The sequence below is a fragment of the Neomonachus schauinslandi genome, chromosome 4 (assembly GCF_002201575.2).
Source record: "Neomonachus schauinslandi chromosome 4, ASM220157v2, whole genome shotgun sequence".
Classification (NCBI taxonomy): domain Eukaryota; kingdom Metazoa; phylum Chordata; class Mammalia; order Carnivora; family Phocidae; genus Neomonachus; species Neomonachus schauinslandi.
The window spans coordinates 123,394,895-123,417,604 of record NC_058406.1 but is presented as its reverse complement, the minus strand read 5'-3'; the positions used below and the strand labels follow the sequence as shown (position 1 = coordinate 123,417,604).

Genomic DNA, 22,710 nt, shown 5'->3' with positions numbered 1-22,710 from the left:
CAAGATTTTGTTGTGGACTTCTGCATCTATGTTCATGACAGATACTGGTCTGTAGTTTTCTTTCCTTGTAATGTCTTTGTCTGGTTTTGGTTAGCATAATCCTGACCTCATACAATGAGGTCATTAGTTAGGAAGTGTTCCCTCTGCTTCTACCTTCTGAAAGAAATGAGAGAGAACTGGTATCATTTCTTCCTTAAATGTTTGGTGGAATTCACCACTGAATCCATCTGGGCCTGATGCTGTCTCTTTTGGAAGCTTATTAATTACTGATTCAATTTCTTTAATAATTACAGGCCTATTCAGATTGTTGCTTTTTGTGTGGGTTTTGGCAGATTGTGTCTTTCAATAAATTGGTCCATTTTATCCAGGTTACCACATTTGTGGCATAGTTGTTCATAGTATTCCTTTATTATCCTTTTAATGTCCATGGGAGCTGTAGTGATGTCCTCTCTTTCATTTCTGATATTAGTGATTTGTGGTTTTTTTTCTCTTTTTCTTAGTTAGCCCGGCTAGAGGCTTATCAACTTTATTGATCTTTTCACAGAATCAGCTTCTGGTTTCTTTGATTTTCTTTCTTTTTTTTTATTATTATATTCAGTTAGGTACTGTATAGTATATCATTAATTGTTTTTTTTTAAGATTTTATTTTATTTATTTAACAGAGAGAGACACAGCGAGAGAGGGAACACAAGCAGGGGGAGTGGGAGAGGGAGAAGCAGGCTTCCCGCTGAGCAGGGAGTCCAATGCGGGGCTCGATCCCAGGACCCCGGGACCCAGACCCAAGCCGAAGGCAGACGCTTAACGACTGAGCCACCCAGGAGCCCCAGTACATCATTAGTTTTTGATGTAGTGTTCAATGATTCATTAGTTGCATATAACACCCAGTGCTCATCACAACACATGCCCTCCTCAATACCCATCACCCGGTACCCCATCCCTTCCCCCCCTCCCCTCTGAAACCTCAGTTTGTTTCCTGGAGTCCATAGTCTCTCATGGTTAGTCTCCCTCTCTGACTTTTCCCCCTTCAGTTTTCCCTCCCTTCCCTTATGGTTCTCTGTGCTATTCCTTATGTTCCATATATGAGTGAAACCATATGATAATTGTCTTTCTCTGCTTGACTTATTTGACTTAGCATAATCCCCTCCAGTTCCATCCATATCGATGCAAATAGTGGGTATTTGTTCTTTCTGATGGCTGAGTAATATTCCACTGTATATATGTACCACATCTTCTTTATCCATTCATCTGTTGAAGTGTATCTCTGCTCCTTCCACAGTTTGGCTACTGTGGTCATTGCCGCTATAAACATTGGGGTGCATGTGGTTTCATTGGTTTTCTTTGTTGATTTCCTATTTTCAATTTCATTGATTTTTGCTATAATTTTTATTTCTTTTCTTCTGCTTACTTTGAATATAATTAGTGCTTATTTCCCTTGTTCCCTAAGGTAGAAACTTAGATTGTTGATTTTAGATCTTTCCTCTTTTCTAATGTATGCATCCAGTGCTATAAATTTCCCTCTAAGCACTATTTTCATTATATTCCACACATTTTGATAAATTGTTTTCATTTTCATTTAGTTAAAAGTATTTTTTTAAAGATTTATTTCTTTGAGACAGAGAGAGGGAGAGCACAAGCGGGGGAGGGGCAGAGAGAGAGGGAAAGAAAGAATCTCAAGCAGACATCCCCACTGAGCACAGAGCCTGATGCAGGGCTCAGTCTCACAACCCTGAGATTGTGACCTGACCCAAAACCATGAGTCGGATGGATGCTCAACCGACTGAGCCACTGAGGCACCTCTAGTTCAAAATACTTTAAAGTTTCTCTTGAGATTTCTTCTTTGACACATGTGTTATTTATAAGTGTGTTATTTAATCTTCATCTGTTTTGGATTTTCCAGTTATCTTTCTGTTATTAATTTTTAGTTTTAATTGTGGTTTTAGAGCAAACATTGTATGATTTCTATACTTTTAAATTTCACAAGGTGTGTTTTATGGCCCAGAATTTGTTCTATCTGGGTGAATGTTCCATGTGAGCTGGAGAGAATGTACTCTGCTGTTGTTGGATGAAATAGTCTATAGATGTCAATTATATCCAGTGGATTGATGGTGTCATTGAGTTCAACTATGTCCTCACTGATTTTCTGCCTGCTGGATCTGTCCATTTCTGAGAGAGGAGTGTTGAAGTCTCCAACTATGATAGTGGATTCATCTGTCTCTCCTTGCAGTTCTATCAGTTTTGCCTAATGCAGTCAGACACTCTTTTGTTAGGCACATACACATTGAGGCTTGTTATGTCTTTCTAGAGAATTGACTCCTTTATCATTATGTAATCCCCTTTTTTTATTCCTGATAATTTTCCTCACTTTGAAATCTGCTGTCTGAAGTTAATATAGCTACTCCTGCTTTCTTTCTTTCTTTCTTTCTTTTTTTTTTAAGATTTTATTTATTTATTTGAGACAGAGAGAATGAGAGACAGAGAGCATGAGAGGGAGGAGGGTCAGAGGGAGAAGCAGACTCCCTGCCGAGCAGGGAGCCCGATGCAGGACTCGATCCCGGGACTCCAGGATCATGACCTGAGCCGAAGGCAGTCGCTTAACCAACTGAGCCACCCAGGCGCCCTACTCCTGCTTTCTTTTGATTAGTGTTAGCATGGTGTATTCTTCTTCATCCATTTACTTTCAATCTGTATGTATCTTTAAATTTAAAGTAAATTCCTTGTAGACAACACATAGTTGAGTCTTGTTTTTTGATCTACTCTGACAATCTCTGTCTTATAATTGGTACATTTAGACCATTTATGCTTAAAGTGATTATTGATATAGTTGAACTAATACCTACCATATTTGTTACTATTTTTTATTTGTTGCCTTTTTCTTGTCTTTATTTTTGTCTCCCATCCTTTTTCTGCCTTTTGTGATTTTAACTGATTCCATTTGTTTTTAGCATATCAGTTACACTTTCCCCCCCACCTTTTTATAGTAACTGTCCTAGAGTTTTCAATACCCATTTACAACTAATCCAAATCCACTTTCAAATAACATTATACTGCTTCACAGTACAGTGAAGTACCTCAGTGTGAGTACCTTGTAATAATAAAATGATCTTAATTCTTTCCTCCTGTCTCTTGCATCACTGACATCATTCGTTTTACTTATATAAAAGCACAAATAAGCTTACCTATATGATATATACATATGCATACATTATCAAAGACATTGTTGCTGTTACTTTGAACAAATTGTTATCTGTTAGATCAATTAAGTAAAAGTTTTATTTTACTTTCATTTACTCCTTTTTGATGCTCTTCCTTTCTTTATGTAGATCTGAGTTTCTGACCTATGATGTTTTCTTTTTCTCTAAAGAACTTCTTTCAACATTTCTTGCAAGGCAGGTCTATTGCAACACATTACCTCAATTTTTGTTTGTCTAAGAAAGTCCATTTCTCCTTTACTTTTTAAAATTTTTTTAGAGAGAGAGCATGTGCATGTGCATGAGCACCTGCAGGGTGAGAAGCAGAGGGGCAGGGAGAGGAACAAGCAGACCTCACAGGGCACAGAGCCTGATGTAGGGCTCGATCCCATGACCCCAAGATCATGACCTAAGCCAAAACCAAGAATCTGAAGCTCAATTGACTGAGCCACCCAAATGTCCCTCTCAGCATTTTATTTATTTCACTCCACTCTTCTTGTTTGCATGATTTCTGAGGACTAGTTGGGTCTAATTCTTTTCTTTGTTCCTCTATAGGTAAGGTGATGCTTTTCCTCTGGCTTCTTTCAGGACTTTTTCATTATCTTTGATTTTCTGAAGTTTGAAAATGATATGCCTAGGTATAATTTTTTGGCATTTATCCTGCTTGGTGTTCCTGAGTTTCCTCCATCTGTGGTTTGGTGTCTGACATTAATTTAGGGAAAATTATGTCATTATTACTTCAAATATTTCTTCTGTTTCTTTCTCTCTTCTTCTTCTGGTATTTCTATTACACGTGTATTACACCATTTGCAGTTGTCCCACTGTCCTTGGATATGGTTCTGTTTTCTTTAGTCTTTGTTCTCTTTGTTTTTCAGCTTTGGAGGTTTTCACTGAAATATCCTCAAACTCAGAGATTCTTTCCTCAGCCATGTCCAGTATACTAGTAAGCCCATCAAAGGCATTCTTCATTTGTTGTTGTTTACATCTCCAGCATTTCTTTCTGTTTCTTTCTTAGGATTTCTTTCTCTCTGCTTACAACATAGACCATCTGTTCTTGCTTTATCTATTAGGGACCTTAACATATATGTATATTTTTAGAGATTTTATTTGAGAGAGAGAGAGAGCATGAGCAGGGGGAGGGGGGAGGGCAGAGGAAGAGGGAGAAGCAGACTTCCTGCTGAGCAGGGAGCCCAATGAGGGGCTTGATCCAGGACTCTGGTATCATGACCTGAGCTGAAGGCAGACACTTAACAACTGAGCCACCCAGGTGCCCCTAGGGACCTTGACATATTAATCATACTTGTTTTAAACTCCTGGTCTGATAATTCCAACATCCCTGCATTCTGATGCTCTTTCTCTTCAAATTGTGTGGGCTTTTGTTTTTTGTTTTTGCCTTTTAGTGTGCCTTGTAGTTTTACTTGGTGGCCAGACATGATGTAGTGGGTAAAAGGAAGTGCTATAAATAGATCTTTTAAAATGTGGTGATATGGTATGGTGAGAGGGAAGGGTTCTATAATTCTATGATTAGGTCTTTATTTTAGTGATCCTATGCCTCTGGACAAACTTAGTGTGTTTCTTAGTTTTTTCTCTCCCATTAGGTGCGACAGGGTGGCTAGAGTGGACTGAAGTTGGGTATTTCCCTTCTCCCACAGATAAAAACTGAGAGACTTGAACTGACTAGAGTTTGGTACTTTCCTTCCTGCATATTAGGCTCTGAGAAAACCCCTGCAGGTCAGGTTCTGATTAACTAGTTTCTCCTAAAGGCAGGAGAAGACCAGAATGTTAAGACCAGAATGCCCTGGCATATTTGAAACGTGTCCCTTTTCCCCTCCTTCTGCTGGAATCGCAAGAGAGTTTTTCTCCAGTATTTGTGAGAAGCTCCTTGAGCTCTGGGAAGTCAATTTCACAAAATTGTGGGGATCCCTATGACTGCTCTCCCTGGACTTTTTCACTCTCAATTGTCTTCACTTAGCCTCTGGCAACTTGCTAATCTAGTTCCGTTTCCAACTCCTGCACCGGCTCCCGCAGTTGTTGAGTCTCTGCTCTAGTAAGTTGCAACTTCTTATATTCACCTGCTTCTCCAGTGTGGGGGGTAGCAGTTTGCCCTGTGTCCTCCCTTTTCTTCTGTATCCAAGAAGAGTAGTTGATGATTCAGTCTGTTCAGCTTTTTATTTGGTAACTTCCAAGCTCCTTACAGGTGGAACTGGAAAAAAGGAAGTCCCTGTCATGCACTTACATGGCTCAGGTTGGGCTATTTTCACCTCTCCACCTTTAATTGTTCTTTGGCTCCAAATTCCTGGATTCTTTCATATGTAATGTGGTAAAATGTCTCAAATCCTTTAAGATGGTAGTATTATGGGTCATCTAAATTTTATTTTTTGTTATATATAGCTGACTTTGTCTTTCAATATTTTTCACTGAGTTATAATTTATATAGAGCCAAATAAATGCCCAGCTCCTAAGTGTTAAAGTCATATGAATTCTGACAAATACAAAGCTTTTTTTTTTTTTTTAAGATTTATTTATTGGGGGATAGGAGAGTGAGTGCACAAGTGGGTGGAGGGGCAGAGGGAGAGGGAGAGAATCTCAAGAAGACTCCCTGCTGAGTGTGGAGCCTGATGTGGGGCTTGATCCCACAATCCCGAGATCACAACCTTAGCCAAAATCAAGTCAGACACTTAACCAACTGAGCCATCCAGGTGCCCCCAAAGCTTTGCTTTTGATATCTATTTGAGGCATATAGCTAGGGTTATCTTTCTAAAGTAAATAAGTGTTAATGTTCAACATCAATGTATCATTAACAAAGTAGGCTATAATTTCTGTATTATTATTATTAAGGCATGAGAGAAAAATTCAAAACAGCAAGGCTGTATTAACTACTATCTGGAAAGAACTGAAAAAGTCCAACACACTGAGATAAATTAGACTATTTGGGTAAGTCTGTTTTATTGCACATAAGCCTTCCAGATTCTTACCTAATAAAACATAAAAACACTTAAATATTGATAACTCATTCTAGACTTTCCCACAGAAACTCAACTAAAATTGAAGTGTAAATCTCTCCTCCTTAATAACATGAAAACACTGAAAATATGTTAGAAGGAAGAGGATAAATCTATGAGATAATATTCCTGCAAAAGAGAATTTTCAGTAAAAACTTCCAAGTCACATTTGAACACAAGATTTGTAAAATCACCAAACATGTCTGGCTCTTCCAGTATGAAGGGTTATATAGAATGATGTAATTTTTTTGTTTTATGCTGTTGAAGATATGGTGTTCATCATTTTCAGTACAACATGTAAAAATAATTTTTGTTTGTAGGATCCTTTGGCTACTTCACTGCTATAAATCACTCTGAATTTATACTTCTCTGTAGGCTTTTTTTTGTGTGTAATATTGCTTTAAATTATTCTCTACTATCTTGACTTTGGGTAAATTATTGAAAAGTTACACTTTGAAATAGCTATGTTTCTTGCTGATTTATTTACCTCTGTAAAAATGGACATAATATAAGGGAATAGTAAAATAAGAACTATTTTTGCATAGGGGTCCTTTTAACTATTAAGGAATGTGTTTAAAGGATTACAAATGAGGGACGCCTGGGTGGCTCAGTTGGTTAAGCCACTGCCTTCGGCTCAGGTCATGATCCCAAGGTCCCGCATCCGGCTCTTTGCTCAGCAGAGAGCCTGCTTCTCCCTCTCCCTCTGCCTGCCGCTCCCCCTGCTTGTGCTCTCTCTCTCTCTGTGTCAAATAAATAAATAAAACCTTTAAAAAAAAAAAAAAGGATTACAAATGAATGATTATGCAATATTGGTAAGACACCAAAAATGCTAAAGATGTAAAAAGTCCCAACTGGAATGCTTTCAGGGAAGTTAGAGAGCAATTACTCTTAATAGTAGGTGAGTAAAGAAGAACTAAAATGGCAGAGAGGAAACCCAGTATTCTTACAGCAGTGAATCCTTTTGGGCATCTGAACAAAGCCATGTAGCACTCCCTGCCCCAACTCGATTTCATTCATACACAAAACTTGGCATATTATTTCAAGGTACTCAAGATGCCTGACACTCATCTATGTACTTTTAGGATTTTATAATAAAAGAACAATCACCTTGGGATATGGAATAATCTGTAAAAATCAATAAAAGTAAAAACCAACCTTAAAGGCAAGTGGCAGAAAATCCCACTTTTAAAACAGACTTAACTTCCAAACTACATATATGAGGAATTAAGTTATCAATTTCAACACAGTTTATTGAAAAAGTCATTCTAATATAATATCACCACAAATTCTCCTGTTAATACTCACTCCCACTCTTCATACAGTAACATCTGTGTAAAGTTTTTTAATATTATGCCTGTGGATAATTACTAGTTAAAGGTATGCTAAAAGACACTGGTAATGGTAAGTTTTTATAGTGATCAAATTTTACAGTAATAAATATTTGAAATATTTAAGCCACCTTTTAAATGTTCCATTGCTAAAATTATATCCAAACAGCGTTTGTTGGCTCTGTAAATATCTTAAGTTCAAAAATTATTTTGGCATATAAAAATTTTGAACGGAGGGGGCGCCTGGGTGGCTCAGTCGTTAAGCGGCTGTCTTGGGCTCGGGTCATGATCCCAGAGTCCTGGGATCGAGCCCCACATCGGGCTCCCCGCTCGGCGGGAAGCCTGCTTCTCCCTCTCCCACTCCCCCTGCTTGTGTTCCTGCTCTCGCTGTCTCTGTCTCTGTCAAATAAATAAATAAAATCTTTAAAAAAAAATTTTTTTTGAACGGAGAACCTGCTTCCAGTCTCTATCTACATCATTCAGCACCTCCCCCCAGGTATGCCCAAAACTTGTCAATTTCAGTGTGTACTATGCTGTAACAATGGCTGGGAAGCTCTTCACTGTACCATATGCAATAAAATAAGAGGTATGGATAACATGAAGAATGTTAGGGATTCTTCACTCAGACCCTTGAATTTATTTTGGCAATAGCCATGAAATGGTTCAACTATTCAAAGGGCACACATTTTTTTTCTAAAAGACAGCATGCTATGAGAGAAAAAATAAACTGGAAACTGGGAAGATGTTTATTCCCTGAATATTAAATATGTCAGCCTCTGATAATCTAGATAATCTAGATAATCTAATTTTTATGTGTGTCCAAATACAGGTAAAGTTTTATACTTTTATCCCTCACATATACAAATCATTTTTGTAATGACTTTTATAAACCATCACCAATTTAAAATAATGACAGGGATTAGATGCTTATTAATCTTTTTGCTAGTTTTATTATACTATAAGATTTGTATTTCTTGTGATCCAATAAACAGCATATTTAAATTTGTTCTTAAAAATATACAATATTGCACTTTAATTTTTGGCAGTTTAATTAAGGAGTGGCTGAGTAAAAAAAAATCATACAAGAGACTACAGTTTTTATTTTGCTTTATAATAAGCAAAGAACTTTGTGTAAAAGCAGAACTTACAGTAGTGCCAAATAAACCAAATATTTACAGTGTTGCTATTAAAGTCTTACCTCTAAAGGAAGATTCAGTGTATTGGATGCAAACATTATTAATCTAACAAAAGCACACCCCCCTCCCCCCATTTTGCTGAACATTTTTAAGCCAAAGGGTATTGGTGTGAAATGCTTTTGTGATTTCTTTCTCAAGAGAAAATACATGGAAAGAATGCTTGTTCCTGAAGCATATAAAGTTGGTCCCTAAACTTTCACGATGTTTCCTACATGACTTGAAAAATTTCTTCTCTAAGAAGCAGAATTCCAAGACAAACATTCTTTTTTAGTTTTTCTGTATTCTCTTTTATAATGACAAGTACACAGTTTGTTTTTAGTATGATTTTAAGGTCAGTTTCTTGTGCTTTTTCTAAGACAAAAAAGATACTGATATTGCATCGGCCTGAATCATTTTTAACTTTTGTTACACTGTAGTGAAATACATATACTGACCAAGAATTTGCTATTCTATTTTTTATATTCCCAATTAGGTAAAAACTCTAGCAGGCTCAATATTTTTCACTTATTAACCAAGTAGAAAGACAGTTTTGAACAGCTTTTTGCAAAAGCAAATACCAAGATTTAGGCCTACTTAACAACATAAAGACCAGAAAGAACATAAATAGAATGTATTTGTAATATAAATACATGACACAGACACATTCATTTTTGGCACCACCTAAAAAAAAAAAAATCCAGTAGTATTTTATTACCCTTCAGATCTTTGGGAATATTTTAAACTTTCTAACTATTAAGCCTTTACTTTTCTTCCAGAGAAAAATAATTCACAAATTTGAATTGGTATTTCAAAAGCAATGGGTCTTTTGTTATTTCTTAATTTGATCTGCAGAATGAACACTTATTCAAAGTGTTAACTCACAGCCCATGTGTTAACTATGCTTTCACATTTTAATCCTACCAAGAACTGATTATGTCAAAGAATGACTTATCATGGAAAGATGTGGTTTCTTCTTAAACAACCACATACCAATTGCATAGTTCTGATCTGAGAACAAAGGTCAAAGTAGAGAGTTACAAAGGCATTAATGTCATGTTAACCAAACTGAAATAGGCTGTTGAAAAACAGTCTGTCTTGGGTAGATGTTAGTGTAAACTCATGGGAGAAAAACAGTCATTAGCAAAATGTTTTCTTTAAAAATAGGTTAATGCTGAGAATAGCTTTTAAAACTCTGTTTAAAAATAAGCTTAATAAACAATAGAAATTTTAATTCAAAACTTAGCTCTTTGAAATGCCCTATTTTCTTGCATACAGCAGAAAATACATTTTTCATAGTTTTTAACATTACATGTAAAAATGAGGCACTAGTTAAACATATTTGAATATATTCACACAAAGAGGAGTTTCAGTCTCATCTGTAGGCTTATATTTGCTCAATGGTTTCTGGATGACAAACTGTTCACAAAAATAAATCTTCTGAAGGAGGTGCGTAAGAGAAACCAACGAATGCATCATCTGCCTCCAGCACACTGGCGTTCACTATAGAATAGTCAGAAGACACACACACAGAGTACGGAACTGTTTCTTCCGTAAATGCTGCATCAAAGTTCCTGATATCATCTGGTCCTGTCTAAAACATCAAAAGCATATTATTATTCACCTTAGCTTGTTTTTCACTAATTTAGTCTTTTATTAAAACCACTTCATGAATTTATATATTTATTCCTGGCAAGTTTAGATGTCTTCCTTCTTCACCATTTCTTTGAAACCATTTCTGCTTTTCCTTTCCAGAGTTTACTATTTAGGTGAGGTTTTCTGTCCTTCTAGCAAAGTTCTTGTTGTAAGTGGGGAGAGACAAGGGTGGTAGGCTAGCATAACAGAGTCCTTACCTATGGTAACTTGAACCTCAGGCCCTGCAACTGACCCCTCTTTCTCTCTACCCAGCACCACCTCTAAGTTTAGAAAAGGAGTCCAGGTAGGTTTTCAGGATGGCACTTTTCACTTGAGCTCCTATCAAATGCTTGCCTATCTAGTTTCTATACTCTGGATAGGTGAAGCCTTTTGAGGAGAATAAAGGGGCGTTAAATAAAACTGTGCTACAGAGGTCATTAGGCATTTGGCTAGGACATCTTAGCTGTAGAGGCCTAAAGAAGCTGGGAACCCAGGAAGTAAAGCATGGCAGCTTCTTGATGGAAGCGGTTCTTCGTCTTCCTTTACAAATCTGGTACAAACTACTGCACTCTCCCCTTCTGACGTATTTGCAGATAAAAACTGAGAGACAAATTCCAGTGACTCACTCTTAGAACTCATTCCTGAATCTCTAGGTTATCTCTGCTCTGCTAAGCAGGAGGGAATCCTTAGCATGTCTAGGTCACCAAGTCTAACCGAGGTGAACAGACAAGGATCCAGGGCAGGTACTCTAAGCCAAGGATACAGTTAGCCTGGTAGGTCTACAAACAGCAGAGCACAGACAAGGGAAACCCAGAGTGCTAGATCCCTCAATATGAGAAACTCCTCCAGAGAGGAAGAAGAATGCTACAAGTTGTACTTATGTGTATATATAAAATGTCATCAAATTCTTACATGTAACCCCAGAAGGATGGGCTTTGGAATAAGACTAAGGTTTGAATTCTGGCTATGAAATTTGCTGGCTCTAATTTTTTTTTTTTTTTTTTTTTTTGCTAGCTCTAATTTTCTATATAAATTACCCTAACTCTGTTTCCACTCCTGTAAGTAAGAATACTACCACCTACCTGTTAAGGTTGTTGTGAGGATCTGATGTGTTAGTCCACAAAATTCCCAGAATCTGACAGGTAGAAGGTATTCAGTAAATGATGGCAAATGTTCTTTTACTTGACTTTATAGATATTTTATGAATGCCCTTATGGCTCATGGCTAGTACTGACAGGGATAACACTGTATTGCTTATGGTAAGAGTGAGGGAAGGCTCTGTCTTTGAAGAGCCCGAGCTCAAATTCTAGTTCTTTAACTTGAAACTCTGGACAAGTTATTTAACCTTTTCTGTGCCTAAGTTAACTCATCTGTAATATATGGAAAATAGTAGTACTATTTCATAGAATTGCTGTCAGAGTTAAATAAAAGGATGCAAGTACTGAGAACAGAGTATGAGAACGTCTACATTAACATACTCTAACTTTCTGATCTTTATTAATCCGTTAAGTGGAAAATGGTAACCTATTAGGGTTTGTCAGTGAGTTTGAACATCTTTCCATATATTTAAAAGCCATCTGTATTTATTTTTCTATAACTGCATATTTTGTGTCTTTTGTCCATGTTTTTACTGGTCATTGGTCTTTTTTCTCATTGACTTGTAAGAATGCTTTATGTGTTAAAGAAACCTTCCCCAGTTTGTTATTTGCAGTGTTGTTTTTTTTTTTTTTCTTTCTTACCATGTAGACATTTCTAAATTTAATGTGGCCAAATTTACCAATTTCTTCTGTGGCTTCTTGGTTGTGGATCTTGCTTTAAAAAATTTTATTAGTCAAAAAGAGTGGGGATCCAAATGGAGGTACTGACTCTGAAGTCAACATTGTTTCCATTTCCAGTACTGCTTAGGAGTACCTAACTCTTTAATGTGCCTGATGACATATTTATTTGAGGATAACTAAACTCAGTAAGATTTTCAATGTAAAAATAAAAATAAAATAATTCTTAAAGGTCCTAGGTTCTTACTGCAAACTCTAGAAATTAGGGACAGAAACTGTCCTTAATGGAGTCACTTCTGGATAAGCTATATGAAATAAGGCAATCTACAAATATTGTTAACAGGTGTACAGTGTCACACTTATTAAATATTACTAGTCATAAGCTATGCACTGAAACAAACCTTTAAAATGAGTAGACTAAGTAATATTTTCCTGAAGCAATTTCCTTATTCTGCACTAATTTACTAAAAAAGTATGCCATGAATTTCACAACACCAAAACACTTTAAATAAAAGAAAAAAAAAATTCACCTATGATCCCGCAATCCCAAATCAATCTTGGTTTATATTATACTCTCTCCTAGTCCTTACCTGTTATTTTTACTGCTATAATAACACATCACAAAAATTGCCATGTTTTTTTATTTGATAGTATAAGGATTGTCGTGTTTTTATTTAACATTATAAGGATTTTCTAAGTGCCTGCTCATTTTTACATTTATTATTATTACCATTCACTTAACAAGAAAAAGCAATCGAGCATAAGAAAGCATAGATAGTGATTTTGAAATGAGGCACAGATTTGAATCCTTGCTCTGCTACTTTTTAATCCAGCTATGTGGCATCTCTGACTTTCCATTTCTTCATTTATAAAACATGTATAATTAGAAGGACAGTAACGGTAGTAACTTGGTAGCATAAGGAATAAATTACATAGTATAATGCATAAAAGTATATGCCTAAAGATATAGCCATCAATAGTAACATCATTATTGGCCTACTGATGATTATTAAAAATTTCCCTATTGTTCTGTATTTATTTCCCCAAATTTTCAACATCATTAACACTGTAAACAGATCTTTGATGAAGCTTTCCTCTTAAAAAAAAAAATCTTTAGGTAAAATGTTTCCATCAATTGATTTAACAAGTCAAGCTAATATGAACATTTTATTTTCCAAAAAGGATTCAAGGATTCAAATCTGTGCCTCATTTCAAAATCACTATCTATGCTTTCTTATGCTCGATTGCTTTTTCTTGTTAAGTGAATGGTAATAATAATAAATGTAAAAATGAGCAGGCACTTAGAAAATCCTTATAATGTTAAATAAAAACACGACAATCCTTATACTATCAAATAAAAAAACATGGCAATTTTTGTGATGTGTTATTATAGCAGTAAAAATAACAGGTAAGGACTAGGAGAGAGTATAATATAAACCAAGATTGATTTGGGATTGCGGGATCATAGGTGAATTTTTTTTTTCTTTTATTTAAAGTGTTTTGGTGTTGTGAAACATTATCATTAATGTTTGCCTGTGCTTGGTTTTGTACCAATCTAGAAAAAAATGTGCATTAATGTTACTTAAAATATTTGTTGATTTATAGGCATGAGATACCTCACTTATTTAATGTGCATCTTTTTTTAATCTAATGAGCTCATCCCTTTCTTATACATGTTCCAAAGAAACACTTCATAATTACTATGCTAAAAGATACTTTTACCAATGTAATATAACTATAATTTTACTGGTCATCTTGAAGTTATCAGTGCACTAGACAACCCCAAGACATATTTTCATATACTGGTACTGATGATTCAGTTTCATTCACATTAGATTTTGAGATCTATTGCTAAAATTATGATGAGCTACAGTTCTACATTTCACTAGTTTAGAAAATAAGATTTGGATAGACACTTACCACATTAGGATTAAATGGTGGTGGAATCCTCTTTTGTACAAGATCAGTCCAGCTGAGTGATTCAAAAAAAGGATGATTCTGAATTTCAAGCTAGAATGTTAAAGAAATAATTTTTTTTACTAATGTTGAAAAATACAATTAAGTACTCACTGCATAATTATATGAAGCTGAACCATTAGCACTTTGTCCCTCAATAATTCTTTCTAGGTACATGTTAATGGTATTCATGCAGCAAGACAGTGTAGTGGAGAGACTACCACCAGGGCAGACAGGACAGTTATTCAGAATGACCAACCTAAGTTATATCCTCTTCACAGTCATAGTTTCTTTGTAGGTAAAATGGAGTTAACATTTCTGTCCTAGACACTTCACATGCAATTTTAAGGACTAGTGAAAAATATGGAAATAAAAGAGACATGAAAAGAATAAGGCACAAGGTGCCTGGGTGGCGCCATCAGTTAAGCGTCCAACTCCTGGTTTCGGCTCAGGCTGTGATCTCAGGGTCATGGAATCAAGCCCCGCATTGGGCTCTGCGCTCAGCACAGAGTCTGCTTAAGGCTCTCTCTCCCTCTCCCTGTGTCCCTCCCCTCTGTGCTCTCTCTCTCAAATAAATAAATAAATAAATAAATCTTAAAAAAAAAAAAGAATAAGGCACTACATAGGCACAAAGAATTGTAATTATTATCTGAATGGAAGAGGTGAAAGAGAAGTTAGGTAAGAGTTTTTTTACACAGTGGGGCAGAGGTAAAATCAAACTGATAAGTTATTGTACCAAGAAAAAAAAAATTCTATTCTGGGTTAGTATGATCAAAGGCTGGCAGAGTATCAATTCCAGTTATTTTCCCTGCAAGGTGACACAAGAGCGTGTAAAGTAGGATCCAACCTAGTTTGGTGGGTCTAAAAAGACTTTCTGGAGATGAAGTAATGTTTGATCAGAGGTCTGAAAGGTGAGTAAAAGTTAGTCATATAAAAAATGAGGGGGAGAACATTCCAGGCAAAATACGAAGGTCCTGAGGTGGCAAAGAGGTTAGTTGGATCAAGAAAATGAGTCAAATATTGTTGCAGTACAGGAAAGGATTGGGACTGTCACACAAGGGGAAGCCTGTGAGGCAAACAGGCCATATCATATTGGGTCTACATTAAGAATTTCGGATTTTATTCTAGGATTATGAGAAGTCATGAGGGAGTTTTAGGAATGTCACAAATATGGGGGATTTTTGGTTTCTTGTTTAAGACCACTTGGACTGTAATAGGGAAATGGACTGGAAAGCCATGAGCAAATGAAGGAAAAATAGCTATTGTTGTGGCCAAACACAAGCTCAAAATGGTAGGGGTGCCTGGCTGGCTCAGTTTGTGGAGCCATGACTCTTGATCTCAGGCTTGTGTGTTTGGGCCCCACGTTGGATGTAGAGATTACCTAAAAATAAAATCTTAAAAAAAAAAAAAAAAGTTGAGAATAGCAGAAAAAGAGTAATCACAGTGGGAGCAGAAAAGCGTGTGGTTGTGGGAAAGATTTAGGAGGCAAATACAGTAAGATCTGGCTGTCTATTGAATATGGAAGTAAGGAAGAACGAGAAGTCAAGAATGACGCAGATTTCTGACCTGAGGCACAAAAAAGGAAAATGGTAGGAGTTCAATTTTGAACATGCTATGTTTGAAGTTCTCTCCAGAAATCCGAAGGGTGATGCTGAATAGGCAGATATCCCATTGTCCCGAGTTCAGAAGAGAGGTCTGGACTGGAGTTATAAACGTGAGATGAAGACATACAGAGAACCAAAGCCATTGGGCCAATTGAGATTGTCAAGGAAGAGAGGCACAGAAGAAGGAAAGAGGGTTTAGGACAACCACAAGGAACCACAACACTTAACCAACAGGTTGAAGAAAGGAGCTTACACAGGACATTACAGAAGAGGGCCCAGAAATACAGAAAGGAAAGCATGAGATGACTGTGGGATCTTGCGGAAGCCTATGGAACAAGAGTGTTGGAAGTTTATTTTTATTTTTTTTAAAGATTTTATTTGTCAGAGAGAGAAAGAGAGAGTGTGAGGACAAGCAGGGGGAGCGGCAGGCAGAGGGAGAAAGAGACTCCCCACTGAGCAAGGAGCCCAATGTGGGACTCAATCCCAGGACCCCGGGGTAATGAACTGAGCCGACGGTAGATGCTTAACTGACTGAGCCACCCAGGTCCCCTGATTCAGCAATTCTAGTAGCTATTTTTGGTAAACTGAGAAATGAGAGGAAATTCAGAAAGAAAAAATGAGTACAGAAACTTTTAACAAGTTTGGCTGTGAAGGGAAAAAGTATTACCTGGCAGGACAGCATGGTTGAGGGGTTTTGGTTTAAGAAGCAACAGACTTGGTAATGTTTAATTATTGATTGGAAGGACCCCTAACAAAAGGAAGCAGTTTTCTGTGCAGAAAAACATGCACAGGGTTCCCCATGAGAAGTCGGGATCCAGGGCAGAGGTGGAAACTGGCCTTTTCCACTACATTAGAAAGAGGGAAATGACAGGGAGCAGGTGCGTGTTAGGTCTGCAAATCTGACAGTGAGACTGAGGCTGATTCTATTTTCCCTATAAAAGAGAAGGCAAGATCATCTGCTATAAGTGAAGAAGAAGAAAAGGAGTCTGGAAATTTGGAGAACATCTGAAATGGTTAGTACAGAGAGTAGGAGAAGCAGCTACAGAAACACAGGAGCATCACCAGGCAGTGGGGAAGCACAGAGATTAGTGACTGTGACTTCACAGTGCTTCCAACATGCCCGGTGCTGCAACCTTCTTCAGCACTATTCAGCAGCCCAGAAGATGATAACCAGGATTCAGCCAGGGTTGGGATTTCTGCCACTGAAATGCATAAAAGGACCAAGGGGCAAGAAGGTGTGAAGTATTAACAAGACTAAATGAAACAAAGGACTATGGAATAAATCCAAGCTAGACGGAAAGCTGTTGAGAGAGCGACCTACTAAACTGGGGAGTGTGGGAGGGGAAAAGCAGTGCAGACAAGTTTGTCATTCAGGTTCGAGTTCATAACTGATAAACAGCCCCCAAGAATTAGTGAGAAATTTTTTTGTTTAAAGATTTTATATATTTATTTGAGAGAGAGTAAGAGAGAGTGCACAAGCAGGGGGACGGGCAGAGGTAGAGGGAGAAGTGACTTCCCGCTGAGAAGGGAGCCTGATGTGGGGCTCAATCCCAGGACCCTGGGATCATGACCTGAGCCGAAGGCAGATGCTTAACCGACTGAGCCACGCAGACATCCTGAATTTGTGAGAGATTTAAGTGAATTTAAAAGTTCATGTTCCCCAGGGCGCCTGGGTGGCTTAGTCATTAAGCGTCTGCCTTCAGCTCAGGTCATGATCCCAGGGTCCTGGGATCGAGCCCCGCATCGGGCTCCCTGCTCCGCGGGAAGCCTGCTTCTCCCTCTCCCACTCCCCCTGCTTGTGTTCCCTCTCTCGCTGTGTCTCTCTCTGTCAAATAAATAAAATAAAACCTTTAAAAAAAAGTAAAAGTTCATGTTCCCTAATAGTTCATGAATTTACTGACATGTGAACATAACACCAGTGGCTACACAAGCAATTTAGTTACTCTGATCTTTTTTTTAAGGATTTTTTATTTTTAAGTAATTGCTATACCCATTGTGGGGCTCAAACCCACAACCCCGAGATCAAGAGTCACACACTCCATTTACTGAGCCAGCCAGGCACTCTTAATTACCCCGATTTTTTAAAAAACCAAACAAACCTGTAGATTCTATAATTACCTCAGGGAGGTGTCACCAAATTCTCAGAAGAAAAAAGTTATTAAATGTTAGTTCAAGGCAAAAGGCATTACCTCATGCAGACAGGAGGCATTCAATAAATTCTTGAGTAAAATGATTTAAAAGTTTAGGTAACCAAAAAATGCATGCTACACATTTTTTAAAAAGAAGGGAGGAAAATTCTTATAAATGAAAATCAAATAAGTAATAGGGTGTGAAAGCAGGATGTGAGGGGTGAGGAGGAGAGGCTCGAACTGTTAGGAAGATCAAATGAAAAGCCGCCTGTGCAAGTGCTTCAAACCCTACAAACACTGGGGAGAACTGCTGGGACAAGCATGCTTCTTTGCCATGGTGCTATTTAAGAGCTGTATTCGTCCCAGTAAATGCCACAGAAAATACGAATTTTTCTTTGAATCTTTTTTTTTTCTGATTTTACTTCTATTTTTTTTATTCTTATGTTAATCCCCATACATTACATCATTAGTTTTAGATGAAGTGTTCCATGATTCATTGTGCATAACACCCAGTGCTCCATGCAGAACGTGCCCCCCTCAGTACCCACCACCAGGCTAACCCATCCTCCCACCCCCCTCCCCTCTAGAACCCTATTTGTTCTTCAGAGTCCATCGACTCTCATGGTTCGTCTACCCCTCCGATTTCCCCCGCTTCATTCTTCCCCTCCCGCTACCTTCTTCTTCTTCTTTTTTTTTTTCTTAACATATATTGCATTATTTGTTTCAGAGGTACAGATCTGAGATTCAAGTGTCTTGCACAATTCACAGCACTTACCAGAGAACATACCCTCCCCAGTGTCTATCACCCAGTCACCCCATCCTTCCCACCCCACCCCCCACTCCAGCAACCCTCAGTTTGTTTCCTGAGATTAAGAATTCCTCAGTGAGGTCATATGATACATGTCTTTCTCTGTCTGACTTATTTCACTCAGCATAATACCCTGCAGTTCCAACCACGTCATTGCAAATGGCAAGATAGAGCTACCATATGATCCAGCAATTGCACTACTGGGTATTTACCCCAAAGATACAAAAGTAGGGATCCAAAAGGGTACGTGCACCCCAATGTTTATAGCAGCAATGTCCACAACAGCCAAACTGTGGAAAGAGCCAAGATGTCCATCAACAGATGAATGGATAAAGAAGATGTGGTATATATATATACAATGGAATATTATGCAGCCATCAAAAGGAATGAGATTTTTCTTTGAATCTTAAAATAAGCTTAAATAAAGCAGGTACTGGGAAGGATATACATACAAAGTCTTCTTTGGCACCAAGTCGATTTTGCCTGTCTTTTTCTAGGAGTTCTTCCAGAATGGACCAGGCTGTGAGGCTCACTCCTGGCCTCAAACTTAGGGGCTTGTGAAGAATATTGTCATACATTTCAGCAACATCTCGGCAATAAAAAGGAGGCTGGTGGGGGAAAAAAGGTAAATAGCGTTAATTAAGCTATGCCAAAATAGGGTTAAAAGAGTTGGATTTGGCCTTGCTCTACAGGGATCAATCTGGGTCTGGACAGTTCTAGAAATGCACAGGCCTTGTGGGCATGTGTACCTCTGCAGTGTGGTCTCCAATGTGAAGAGGGTTTAAAACCCAGCACCATGTAGAGCCCAATATGCATTCACTGAATGTTCAAGAATACACTGCAGACAGGAATAAACCGTGTAAAAGCTGTCATAGTATTTGTTCTGGAGAAAACCGCCAACCTCATTAGAAGCATACGGAAAGAATTACTGCACACACAGATTCAACACAGATCAAATATTAAATAATTTTTTGAGACTTGGGAATAAGTGAATTAAAACAGAGATTTCCAGTAGAGATGGAGACTTTTGGTAATGACAGCATTACGGGTGCACTGTGCAGAATTACAATTCACAGCCTAAGCCCTGTACAGCTTCAACATGAGGATTAGCCAGTTTATTGTCGAGTTAATTTTTAAACTAAAAGTAATTTTTAAAGTTAAGGCAGTTATATAGCTTGTCACTTTCTTTTTTACAGGAAAGAAAAACATTTTTACTTTTTAAAATCGAACTTTATTTTTGGGGCGCCTGGGTGGCTCAGTCGTTAAGCGTCTGCCTTCGGCTCAGGTCATGATCCCAGGGTCCTGGGATCGAGCCCCACATCGGGCTCCCTGCTCGACGGGAAGCCTGCTTCTCCCTCTCCTGCTCCCCCTGCTTGTGTTCCTGCTCTCGCTATCTCTCTCTCTGTCAAATAAATAAAATCTTTAAAAAAAAAAAAAATCGAACTTTATTTTTAAAAAGTTAATATAAGTGTCATTAGTGAAATCTATGTTTCAAATGTTCCCTTTTGAATCAATTGCATTTTATATACAATGACAGTATTTTCCACTTTCAGGGTCCTCTAAAGAAATTTAAAGGATTCAGAAATATCAGGACAGCAAATACCCAGCGTTTAAAGAAAGTAAGTGTATATCAGGTATTCCAAGTCACTATAACGAGAACACTAAATCTTTTAGTAAGCAAGGGCAAAAAAGAGACAGTGTTGGTTGTCATAAGAATCTATCATTCAAAGTTAGCAACACAAGACAAATGCTCTAACATGCACCTCATGTGTTGGATTTCAATGAGAGCTCCCCAGTTTTCAGCGGGGGGAACCCCATACAAAACAAAAAGTGAATTAAAAAAAACAAGCCCCAGCTCAGGTCTCTGCTGATGGTAGTATTTAGCTTAGTGTGATCAGCAGCATGGGTGATGAGTGCACGGTCCCCAGCATGGGGCTGCTGGACACTCATGGGATCACAAAAAGACTTTAGAAAATACTCTAAATATCTCAAAAAGTATAAAGAAAAATTGGTCCTATAAGAATATGTAAACTAACCAAAGTGCCTAAATTGCTTGCTTTTGGTTGGAATGATACATATTTTTAAGGTTTATTTATTTTTTTAGTAATCTCTACACCCAACATGGGGCTCGAACTCAAGATCCCAAGATCAAGAGTCGCATGCCCCTCCAACTGATCTAGCCAGGCACTCCTGGTTGGAATATTAATTACTGTAGTAAAACAATTTTACACACGTTAATCAGAAGCACTGGTTGGCCTACGTGTCTTCAATTAATAAAAACTGGGGTAAATGATTTCCTAGTGAACATCCCTTTTTTTCAATAAAATCTAGTAATGTTTTTGGTAAAGGGAATAGAGGGTTTCCTATCGGCAGAAAAAGTGAAGCACCAGTGTATTAATCCTATAAAAATAAAATACAAGGCAAAACACAAAAGATATGATCTTCTAATTAATACAAAAATCTTTTTCTTTCCATCTTTTTGAAATTGGGCAGAATGATGACAAGTAAACTGTATGGAAGTGAATAATATTAATGTTATAGCTAGTGTCTATTTCTAAAAAATGCCAAGTTGGATGAGAATACTGATTAGTGTAAGTAGTGATTAGTAAGACAGAGAAAAAAAATTACATTAAAAGATCAGTAACAAAGGAAAAGTTTTTCCTTTTGTGTATATCCCCAATGTGATTCTGGATTCATTTAACCAGGTTACCACTACTACTCAATCAGTGTTATCTAAGAGTCCTTGGGATTATTAAAAAAGACAGACAACTCAAAATAATGAAAATATATTGGAACAATAATGAGAGAGTAGAAATACATACCAATCCATACAGCATTTCATAGAGAACAGCACCAAGGCACCACCAATCTACAGTATTGTCATAGGGCTGTTTTCGGATTACTTCAGGAGCAAGGTACTATGGAAAACATTAAATATTAGATCAACTCAATAAACAATTCATGATAAAATTTAGGAATAATTAAGAAATTTAACAAATTTAAGATGTTAGTATGATGCTAAAAACATATTATCTAGATTTTTAATTGGTTGGGTATGCTCATCCTACGCCAGGGGTTCTCAAGCAGTAGTATTCTTCAGAATCATGTGGCACATTTTTCAAAATACACATATTCAAGCACTTCCCCCCACAAACTGTGATGCAATTAGGGCAAACAGAAGAGTACAACAAACCAGAAATCTGTAATACTATGTAAACTAGGTATTGGGCTGGGGGGGGCAGGGAGAGTCTTTCACAAGATTAATTTATTTTAGAAATTCCTCTGATCATTACTCGTAATTGTTTCTCTTGAAGAAAGAATTTTTAATGTGGCAATTATAATCCAATTTTCCGCCTCCATTTAAAGAAAAAAGAATGTGAATTGCATTGTTATTAGAGAATTATAATAGTAACTATTATTAATTACCATAGTAATTACTGTAATTACTATATAATTCTCTAACATATTATTTAGAAAAGTGTAAGTTATTAGATGGCTATGCACATTTTATTTGTAAAACATTTAAACAATTTCACACATATAAAATGGTGAATTTGAATTCAAGATTGCAAAATATATATTTTCTCTTCCCATATGAAGTAAGGAAATAATTTCTTCTTAGGCTTTTTTTTTTTTTTTAAATGTGATCCAAAAAAATGGCAAAATATATTAACAGGGTTTAGTAATTTCTGATTACATTTAGATTTAGATGACCAAAAAAACTTGTGTTTCTTCTCTTAAAACTACAGGACTTAAAGATTTTGATAACTTGGGGCGCCTGGGTGGCTCAGATGGTTAAGCATCTGCCTTTGGCTCAGGTCATGATCTCCAGGTCCTGGGATCGATACCCGCAGCGGGCTCCCTGCTCAAAAGGGAGTCTGCTTCTCCCTCTTCTTCTGCCTCACCCCACTGCTCCTGCTCTCTCTCTCTCGCTCTGTATCTGTCTCAAATGAATAAAAAAATTCTTTAAAAAAAAAAGATTTTGATAATTATACAATTGATACACATTCAAGATAGTCCAAGATGGCGGAGGAACAGGAGACCTTAGTTTCACCTGGCCGCAGGAATTCAGCTAGTAGCTATCAAATCATTCTGAACACCTGCAAACTCAAC

The 22,710-nt window shown here is 37.3% G+C and overlaps 1 protein-coding gene across 8 annotated transcripts in view; it reads right to left on the bottom strand.

Annotated features, from left to right (window-relative positions):
* Positions 1–8,451: 8,451 nt before the first annotated feature.
* Positions 8,452–22,710, bottom strand: part of LOC110579077 (serine/threonine-protein kinase Sgk3) — a 137,634-nt gene continuing 123,375 nt past the window's right edge. For 6 of the 8 annotated variants that reach the window (XM_021688617.2, XM_021688621.2, XM_021688615.2 and 3 more), the window contains 4 exons: positions 21,420–21,515; positions 19,050–19,205; positions 14,021–14,110; positions 8,452–10,284 (listed from right to left, as the gene is read on the bottom strand). In XM_021688617.2, the coding sequence (XP_021544292.1) occupies positions 10,114–10,284; positions 14,021–14,110; positions 19,050–19,205; positions 21,420–21,515 (513 nt within the window). In that variant the 3' untranslated portion in view covers positions 8,452–10,113. Of the gene's footprint in view, positions 10,285–11,407; positions 11,461–14,020; positions 14,111–19,049; positions 19,206–21,419; positions 21,516–22,710 lie in introns of all 8 variants that reach the window. The other 2 variants (XM_021688618.1, XM_021688620.1) reach the window with 2 other exon arrangements.